Genomic DNA, 10,729 nt, shown 5'->3' with positions numbered 1-10,729 from the left:
ATATATATATATATATATATATATATATATATATAGAGAGAGAGAGAGAGAGAACTTTTCTGTATAATTTTGTTAGTTTATTAGTATAATCCTCCTTTGATAAATGGAGCCTGTCATAGGCATGATCTTTCTGCATCTGTAGTTTTTCTGCATTTTTTATCCTTATTTTTGGGGTGTTCATTTTATTCCCTTCATTATTCAACTAGATTATTTACTCACAAACTTTTCTGAAAGGGTCCCAAAAGTGCTTTGATTTTTCAATTTGTTTGAAATAAGTTTCTCTTAAAATAACTAATTAATCTGAATAACATATAGATGAACATTTCCTTATAGAATTAAGTACACATCAGCAGTTTAAGAAAATTTTAGGCTTGTCTTAAATCTAGAAGACATTTAACTACCTTAATACTGGGGATTAAGTATCTAATGTTTACTTAGTGAATTCATTTGGATGTTAATTTGTTAGTTCACAAAATTATGAAAACACATTAACTTAATAATATGCTGCTTGATGTTAATAAAATATACAATGAATGTATGTATGTATGTATAAAGTTGAATGTTGAAGCTCATTAGCTCATTTCAATCCCCAATTTAATTTGATGTTTTGGAGCAATGTATGAATTTTATAATTTCATGCTGACCTATCTTTGCTATGGAAGACACCTCATTGATTTGATGGTGGCCCCTTCTTTTCCTCAGCAGCTTATAAGAGGACGTAAGTCCATCATTGCAAGTTTAACAAATACCTCTATAGTGTCTTCTATAGCTTATAGCAATGAACTGTATGAGATAATCAGACAACTTCTGTGTTTGCTGAACTTGCTAGAAATAGCAGCCAAATCTTCCTCAAATCATGCCATAATGACTTAAAAAGAAAGATCCACAACAACATGGTTCCAGATTTGATATACCATGTCTAGTGAAAAGATTGGATGATCAGTGAAGGAACAGGCATTTGATCATTAATCAACTAGATTGGGGATATAATCTTGGGTTAAACAACAACTAATAATAAAAGTGAATTAATGAAAAGAGCTAGAGAAGTTTGATAATATCATTGCAATTATACACCTCTAAGAATTTCTATTTAGCTATGTTTATAACACATAGCTAAGTAAAAATTTATTTATCCAAAATAAATATTTTTTGATTTGTTTTTCTGTCATTGCAATAGAATCTATCACCTCCTTGTTTTCACTAACTTTTATTTGATTTAATGTGCTTCTTTATGAGGGTGTCTGCTGATCAGATTTATAAAGTGATTTTTTAATTCTTTATCAATTTAGTGCAGAGTTAATTTCTAAGAATTGTTTTTCTATGAACTGTTATAAATGGCTTTTACTGCTATATTTACACATTACTTTTAGTGTATAAAATATTGGTGTTGCATTCTATTTTTTAAACAAATGTTTTATTTTGATCTGATTGGAGAAATAATAAAGTATATTTTCCAATTTTCTAATTTTGATTTTTGTTTTAATAAATGAAATAGCTTTAGTTTTTAAAATTGCAATGTTTTTTTTAAATTTCCTTATAACTTAAATTGTATTAAAAACATGGTAAGAACTTGCTTTTTGAAATATGTTATAGTTTTGATATAACTACTTTTAATAGAAGGGAATAATTTTAAAATGGCTATAGAACAAATTGTTTCAAGCTTTCAAAATGAATAGGATTTAAATTCTTATAAATTTTATAATAAATCTACTAACAATTGCCATTTCACTTGCATGTAAATATGTAATGGTAATAGCCTTAGTTTGTATAAGCAGAATAGGTTTTCTTAAATTTTTTCATGCAGTTTAAATAGTATTAATTATTATACAATTTTACTATTATACTGTTTTTGAAGAAGATTATTTTTTTATTATTTTCAATTACCCTATTTAGATGCATATGTATGTATCTATGTACACACACTTCCTGAATCTAAGATTGAACTGAAAACCTTCAATTTTTAATGTAGGCTTCCAATTTTCTTATGCATTATAACATTGCTCTAGGACAGATCGGCGCTATATGTAAATCCATTTTTGTTTGGTGTTATTTCTGAACATTATGTCTTGCTAATCTTTGAGATAAAAGGAAAGTACATTGCATATCCTACTAGACTGGTGTTGTTGATGAAGTTGTTTTGCAGGTTGTTTGTTTTGGGAGAATGACATGGGTAAAAAATGAATTCAAATGGGTTTCAGTTCTCAAGAAAAAGTGTATAAAGTGTTTGGTTTGTGGAGGTTTGGGGAGTGAGATACAGTAAAGTTGACAACAGATAGCTAGTTACTCTATTAAGTGGTACACAATTCAGAGATTCAGAAGACCCTGTGGTGGCAGTGACAGCAGCAGTGGCAACAACAACAACAACAACAACAACAACAGAAGGGTGATACAGCATGCCTTCAGGTTAATGGCTGTGTGTGTTTATAAGAGAAGGACTGTTTAAAGGCAGATTGCCATTTTTAATGCTTTACAGAATGTTCATATGTGCTTTTGGCAGTTGCACAAGTTTGTGCTTTGTTAAACATTTTGTAGCCTTTAAAAGAGTTCTTAGGTTATAGATATATGATTGCCATGAAAGAATGTATTTATTGAGACTTAGTGGTGTATTGTTCATAAGTAGGAATAGAGTAACGTTTTAAGCAATGTTCACTTGATATGTAAAGTGAATGTACCTTGATAATATTTATTGAAACTAGATTTTTTTTTCTTTTTTCTTTCTCCATCAATTTATCCATTTCTAGTAGCCTTAAGTATTTCTAGCTCGCCTCTTCTATCTGCTTCATAACCTCCTCCAACAATATCGTTAGCCCATCCATACATTTGATTTTCCCTCTCTTCAAGACTAACACAGCACACTTTCTCAGTCTGAACTCAATTTTGATATCAGTACTAAAGGTATACGCTGTATCAACGAGGGAACTGACTTGGGCTTCATTTTTACCATAAAGTTTGAGGTCATCTATGAATAACAAATGGTTGACTTTTTGCTGGTGGCTTTTGAATACGTACCCAGCTTTTGCTTTCCTCAGAATCAGTGTTAGTGGTATCAAGCACAGTACAAAGATCAGTGGGGACAGGCAGTCCCCTTGGAAGATGCCCCTCCTAATGGTGTATATGTTTCTGTTTATGTAAGATGTACATGTTTAACAAGAGATGTTGAAGTTGCATGGATCATATCTGCAAAGGGAAGTGAAGGGTAGTATCATCTGCATAGAAATTGTCTAATTTGAGGTAAGAATTAGCAAGTTATCAATGTAAATTAGGATAGATTGGAAGACAAACTTAATATGATAGGACATCAGTCAGAGACAGAGCCATGTCGTCACACATGGTGAAGCAAACTGGCAGGAAACTTGTCTATACAAGAGATAAAAGACAAGCAGAGTCCATAAGCAAGCAACCTTTCTAAAAATAATATCGTAGTTTCATACACAACTTAAAGGTAGTGCTCTAGCATGGCCGCAGTCAAATGACTGAAACAAGTAAAAGAGTAAAAGAACATACTGTAATCAAGAATATGAAACTTTGGTATAAGATATAAGAATGCAAGCGTCCAATTGATTTGGTTCTACAAAAGCTATGCTGCAAATCAATGAGTTAAGAGTCAGACTCAATATACTAAAAATACTGAGTGACTTATAAAACACCTTTATCATCTTCAATGTATGAGAAGGTGGCAAGCTGGCAGAATTGTTGGTGTGCTGAACAAAATGCTTTGGGGCATTTTGTCCATCCTTATGCTCTGAGTTCAAATTCCACCAAGGTCAACTTTGCTTTTTATCTTGTCAGAGTCAATAAAATAAGTACCAGTTGAGCACTGGGGTTGATGTAATCAACATATCCCGTTCCCCAAAATTGCTGGCCTTGTGCCAAAATTTGAAACCATTATATTAGAGATGAGAGAGTATTAGGCTGGAAGTTAGCAAAATCAAAGAGGTTTCTCTTGATGTGGTTATGATATAATGTCACATATTTCCATACATGTATTTTTTTTAGTTCAGTCCTAGCATCTTTGACTATACTAAACATTCATATCTAATGCTATGGTAACGATTAACTGATCACTTCATTTGTCTTCTTTCAGCAATACTCACATGACCCTCAGTAAAAGCAAAATTATTGCTTTTAACATTACAAAAACTTTTAACCATGTCAGGTCTGAGAATTTTTTGATTAAAAAGTTGCCTGTGGGCTTCAAGAAACCTCTACATGTTCGTTTCATCTGTTGAGAACAACAGCCAAATTTCCCTTAAGTCGAACTTCAGCATCTTAAGAATATATCTAAGGCTTAACTGGATAATATAGATCCCTAAAAATGTGTGATGATCATGGCTGAAATATCTTTTATCATTGGGCTAAACAAGAACTGATCCCTAATAACATATATCAGATGTTTTTTGTCTGGTTGTCTTATAATATCATAAATGTCCTTAAAGATAATTTTTCTCTCCCATTCTCTTATCTGCAAATAATGTGATGGAACACCTCTGGTCTTCTTTACTCTGGCCTCGGCAGACAGGCAATTTTATATGGAGAGAAACATTAAAAAGATGTTCTAAGTGGGATATTATAAACTAGTTTTGTTCAATGTTAGAAAAAATACAGATGCCACATATCAAATAAATATACCAGCAACAAAAGGTTCTGTTTTGCTGTACAGCCTCTTGAGCAAATATTTCTCAGGTTAGTCAATACTTTGTAAGTGAAATTTGGTAGGTGGAAAATATTGTACATTAGTGTATAATATTTTGTATGATTACACATAAAGACAATCAAACATTAACTAAAGAAGCACTCAGTACATAATGAAAGAGTATGGTGTTTATTTTCACTAGGAAAAGTGGAGAGTGAGTTTTACCATTTGTTGGCCTTATCATGTGCATGCATGTGTCGCTGGGAAAATTCTCAATAAACAGGTACATCAAATAAAATTACCTTTTGGATTTTATTTCATTTAAGTTGCTCAGATATTCCTTTGTCACTTTCACCATCAAAAATGCAATAAACCTGTGGTTGGCTTTCTTAGTAGCTAATGGTGCTATTGTTCATAAAACACATAATATAAAAGAAAATTAAAAGTCATGTCATATCCACTCGTCAGTGTTGAATTCATCACATCCTACAAATTTGAGTCTCACATATCTGGTGACTGTTCATGATGATGACCATGTATATATTCAACAAAATTGCACTACAAAAATTCAGATTTCTTTCAGAGCCAAGGAATACCCCTCAGAATTGACTAACTTCCACCTCTGAAAATTGTTGTTTCTTGTTCCAAAATTTGAAACAATTATTAAACAAGCAAGGAGAATTGTTAGAGCATAGGTGAAATTGCTGTGTGGCATCCCCAACTCCCCAGCCCTTCACATTCTTGGTTTAAAATCTCACCAAGGTCTACCTTACCTTTCATCTTTTTTGAGGTTGATTGACATCATCGACTGACTTCCTTCCACAAAATTTGCTTGCTTGTGTTTAAATAAGAAGCCTTTATTATATTATTATTATTATTATTATTGCCCTTGCACAGCTCCTAATGCCGGAGATGTACTATAGTGTCAGCTGTTTACTACCAGTGAACTAAGGTAACACCTCTTATTTTTCGAGCACCTTCCGGAGTATTCGAGCAGTTCCATGCAGTGCTGTTTTCTGCAAGTGCTCCACCCTTATTGCAGCCCCTATTTGTTCCACATACTTCTCGAGATTTTTGCTCAGTGTTCCCAGGGCTCTGACAATTATTGGTACTACTGCTACCTTTTTCATCGACAACTGCTTAACTTCCCAAGCTAACCTGTCATATCTCTCAGCTTTTCTTTCTTCCTTATCACATACCTTGTTGTCAACTGGGCATGCTATATCTATGATCCAGCATAGTTTATTTTCTTTCTCAATTAAGACTATGTCCGGCTTCCTATTCTCTATCACATGGTCACACTGAATCATAAAATCCCATAGGATCTTTGTATTTCTATTTTCGACGATGCCTTCAAGTTTGTGGTCGTACCAATTTTTTGCTCTGTCAATTCCATACTTGTTGTAAAGTGTCCAATGGACAAGCCTGGCTATATTCTTGTGGCATCTTTTATATTCCTTCTGGGATAGTGGCATACATTGGCTGGTAATATGCCATACGGTTTCACCGTTTTGTCCACAGATTCTGCGCTTATCACTTTCTGCTGTGTTGTCTATTCTGTATTTTATGTAGTTTGTTCTGAGTGCTTTCTCTTGGGTAGTACAGATTAGAGCCTTCGCTTCCGGTTTTAAATCACTTTTAATCATCCACAGCCATCTTTTTTCTCTATCTGTCTTCAACATCCCTATGAAACTGACCATGCATTCTTTTCTTTATCCACCTATTTTCAGTTTCATTCGTTTTCAATTTCTTGTATAGAGCTTTATCTTTGCAATCTTTCATCCTACACAAGTCTGACCTTCCTACTTCTAATAATAGTGGTTCTGTGGCTATTTTTGCATACTATGCTATGTTGTTTTCTTCTTCTCTAATGCTGTGTTTGCATCGAGTGAGTCCTCTTTTTCTTGATACATACAGTCTGTCTGTGTCACTTTTTGGGTGGAGTGACCCATATCTAGTTAGCAACTTCCTTGTCTTTCTGTCTAAGCTGTTTAGTTTGTCTACTGTCCATGCGATTACCCCTGCTCCATATCTAAGGAGTGAAACAACCCAGGTGTTGATAGCTTTGATCTTATCCCATCCATTTAATTTCAACTTAAGGATCAGTCTCAGTCTGTGCAAGTACTCCACCTTAAATTTTTCTGTCATTTCTTTCTCCATCAATTTATCCATTTCTAGTAGCCTTAAGTACTTCTAGCTTGCCTCTTCTATCTGCTTCATAACCTCCCCCAACGATATCGTTAGCCCATCCATACATTTGATTTTCCCTCTCTTCAAGACTAACACAGCACACTTTCTCAGTCTGAACTCAATTTTGATATCAGCACTAAAGGTATACGCTGTATCAACGAGGGAACTGACTTGGGCTTCATTTTTACCATAAAGTTTGAGGTCATCTATGAATAACAAATGGTTGACTTTTTGATGGTGGCTTTTGAATACGTACCCAGCTTTTGCTTTCCTCAGAATCAGTGTTAGTGGTATCAAGCACAGTACAAAGATCAGTGGGGACAGGCAGTCCCCTTGGAAGATGCCCCTCCTAATTTCTACTGTCCCTAAACTTCTTCTGCATGCTGTCAGGTCTGTCATCCAATTCACCATACTTTTACCAAGCAATCACTCAACATTCGATGCAATACTGAATAGGTTCATACACTCCATAATCCAAGAATGAGGGATCATATCGTACACCTTACGATAGTCATTCCATGACATGGCTAAGTTACTTTTCCTTCTCTTGCAGTCTCTGAGCACAGTTTTGTCTATCAGGAGTTGATCCTTGGTACCTCTGCACTTACACTTGCAACCCTTCTGCTCATGTGGTAGGACTCCATTTTCTTTCCAGATGTTTGTACATTGACTCTGCAAGTATTCCAGTCAATAACTTCCACATAAGTGGCAAACAGGATATCGGCCTGTAATTGTCTACCGTATTGCCTTTTCAATGTTTTCCAGGCACAGCACTGTCCTACCCAATGTCAACCACTCTGGTGTTCCTTGGTCGGCATTTAACAAGATGTTGAGTTGCACAGCTATTCGTGCATGACATTCACCAAATCTTTTGATCCAGTAGCCTTGAACTCCATCTGGTCCCGGGGCCTTCCAGTCGCTCATTTTTTTGCTGATTTCCTTCACTTCCTTAACTGAAACGACTAGTTCTGCCTGTTTTGGACAGACTACTGTTTATTTCAGTTCTTGCAACCATTCAGCATCCTTCTTGTGCTCCTTGTCTTATTCCAGATATCACTCCAAAACCTTTGACTTTCAATGTTATCTGGTATCAACTTTTCATCTGTACACTTTCTATTCCTTTCTTTGTAGAATCTCTTCTGATCTACACTGTATAACCTATTCTGGTGGTAATCCTTCATTCTTTGGTCGTATCTTACCATCTTTGCTTTCTTTGCAATGAGGTACTGTTTCAGTTCCTCCACTACTACTTTCAGGCCCTTTCTTTCAATATTAAACTTCCTTTTCAGCACCCTGTATTTTTGTTCATTTTTAAGCTCCCCTTTCTCTTTTCGGTCTAACACAGAGATTTCCTTCAAGAGCATGTCTAACCCTGCCTGGATTCTTCTTTTCCACCATGGATCTTTTCTTTTGTCACTCCCATTACGTTTCTTTTTCTTGACATCAACACCCACGTTTTCTGCTACAACAATTGCTGCCTTGATCAAGATGTATTTCAGAATTTCATTGACATTTTTTGTTTCTTGGTTCAATTTCCATCGATCAACCTCTTTAAGGTTACAAATAATGTCGCTATTGTTCTCCTGTAGTCTTGCCTTTATTCAGTCATAGATTGCCTTTTGTTCATCTGTCATGTCGCCATTAGTTTTATTGTCTTCTTTTAGATCATCTAATTTGAGTACCATTTTCATTTACCAGGCTGCTTAGGTAATAACACTCCATGACCACAGCATTAATTTGCTTGCTCCATCTACGCCATGTGTGGTGGTCCCTTTCTGGATAGCGACAGGCTGGAGCCGGACCAGAATCTCTGAGCCTGCTGGGTGCAACACTGTCACCATCATTGGATTCAGTTTCATTACCAACCATTATTAACAGTATTTAGTTTTTCATTGTCACTTCTATGAGGTAGCAATTATTAGGTTGCGCAATTACTAGTGTTTTTATTGTGACACCATCACTAGATGTATCATTAATCAGCTCATGAGGAGGAGAAGACTCCACCCATTTCCTTTCATTATTATCGTTATCATCACTGTTATCACTGATATTATTGTTTTTATGTGTAGTAGCAGCAGTGGTTGCAGCACCAGCAACAGTGGTGTGGGTAGTGGTATTATTATTATTATTATTATTATTATTATTATTATTATTATTATTATTATTATTTAGTGAAGGTGCATGACTCAGTGGTTAGAGCATCGGGCTCACAATCATGAGGTACTGAGTTTGATTCCCAGACTGGGCTGTGTGTTGTGTTCTTGAGCAAAACACTTTATTTCATGTTGTTCCATTTCACTCAGCTGTAGAAATGAGTTGCAATGTCACTGATACCAAGTTATTTTGGTCTTTGCCTTTCCCTTAGATAATGGAGGCAGGGTGCTTGGTAGTATTTTGTCCATCTTTACATTCTGAATTCAAATTGCAACGAAGTTGACTTTGCCTTTCATCCTTTCAGGGTTGATAAATTGAGTACCAGTGAGACACTGGAGTTGATTCATTTGACTACTCCCCTCTCCCCAAATTGCAGGCTTTGTGCCTTCAGTAAAAAAGATTATTCTTATTATTTAGGTAATGAGCTGGCAAAAAAAAAAAGAGAAAAATTTTTTTTTTTAATTAAAAAAAAAGAACAGCTAAATATGTGGCCAGGATAAAGCCCTGTGGTTCTTCTGGAGAACAACTGATGATTCTATACAAAGTGCAATTTTGCTTTATAAAGGAGTACTGTTTAGACATACAAGCTTATCTTCCCACAACATACACATTCTAGAGTACATTCACACATCTCTAAACACACATGTAAAATGTCACGACTTTCACTCATCAACACACTACAAACATTTGCATACCATCACTATCTCTCTTTCTCTATTACTTCTATCATTGTACTTGTGGTTTCTGCCCCTCTACCTATTGTTTTTCTTCTGCTGTTTCTTGTATACTTTATATTGGAAATTTTGCCTAATCATCTCTCCTACATTTTTAGAATCCTCTATCTTACATATGCCAATATTTTCTCCACAACTACTGCTCTAAAAGTTCAACTAAATATTTATCCATTTTTTTCTACTTCCCAGTAAATTATGGCATGGAAAGGCTATATCCACCACCATTCTTTCTCATATTAAGTAAGCTATCTTAAAAATCCTAAGGATATATATATTTAAATGTAGTATAAATAGAGATACAATAATACAGAAATAGTACAAGAGTGCAATTCTGCTCCAGAAATAACTCCAATACATAGTTATGTAATTTCCATTTATTCTTGTTTTTAATTTTTAGATTCAGAAGAGGCCTTGCTATAAAAATGGATGATATGTTTGAAGGACTAATGCAGCAACAAAGTAATTTGGTTCAACACGTCCAGAATATGATGGTTAAGAGTGACTTGGAAAATGCGTCTGATGTAAAACTGTAAATGAGAATTTCAATATTTTAGTGGCATTTATTTTGGATGTACAGATGTATATATTGTTTCCTTTATTGTTAGTTTCATGGAAAAAAGCTAACTGTTAAAATAGGACTATCATTAATACTATTTTTTCTTTAATGCATATTTGCTGGTTTTGTAGAATATTAGGACAGCATTTTTATCACTACATCTCAGTATAAACACAAAAGTCATAAACTAATAATGTATGTATGTGTCCTCGCTCTCTCTCTCTCTTACACACACATACACACATTACAATACACACTTTAAAGTGGTTGGTATTAAGTAAGAGCACCTAGCCATGGAAACCAAACCCAAATTAAACTTATGAGTGAGATTTGGTCCTCCAACCCATTTAGCATTTAGGATAGCAGCAATGATCCATTCAACAAATGCCAAAAGGAAAGCAGACAAAATGATTTTATGTCTGTTTATCTATCTATTATATATATATCAATTATATATATATA

The 10,729-nt window shown here is 34.6% G+C and overlaps 1 protein-coding gene across 1 annotated transcript in view; it reads left to right on the top strand.

The window, feature by feature from the left end:
• Positions 1-10,729, top strand: part of LOC106874321 (uncharacterized) — a 466,970-nt gene that overhangs the window by 425,995 nt on the left and 30,246 nt on the right. The window contains exon 23 of the mRNA XM_052965857.1: positions 10,109-10,240. Within this exon, the coding sequence (XP_052821817.1) occupies positions 10,109-10,240 (132 nt within the window). The remainder of the gene's footprint in view (positions 1-10,108; positions 10,241-10,729) is intronic.

The sequence above is a fragment of the Octopus bimaculoides genome, chromosome 2, assembly GCF_001194135.2.
Source record: "Octopus bimaculoides isolate UCB-OBI-ISO-001 chromosome 2, ASM119413v2, whole genome shotgun sequence".
NCBI classification, from domain to species: domain Eukaryota; kingdom Metazoa; phylum Mollusca; class Cephalopoda; order Octopoda; family Octopodidae; genus Octopus; species Octopus bimaculoides.
The sequence above is the reverse complement of the archived record's forward strand: the minus strand, read 5'-3'. Positions and strand labels throughout refer to the sequence as shown.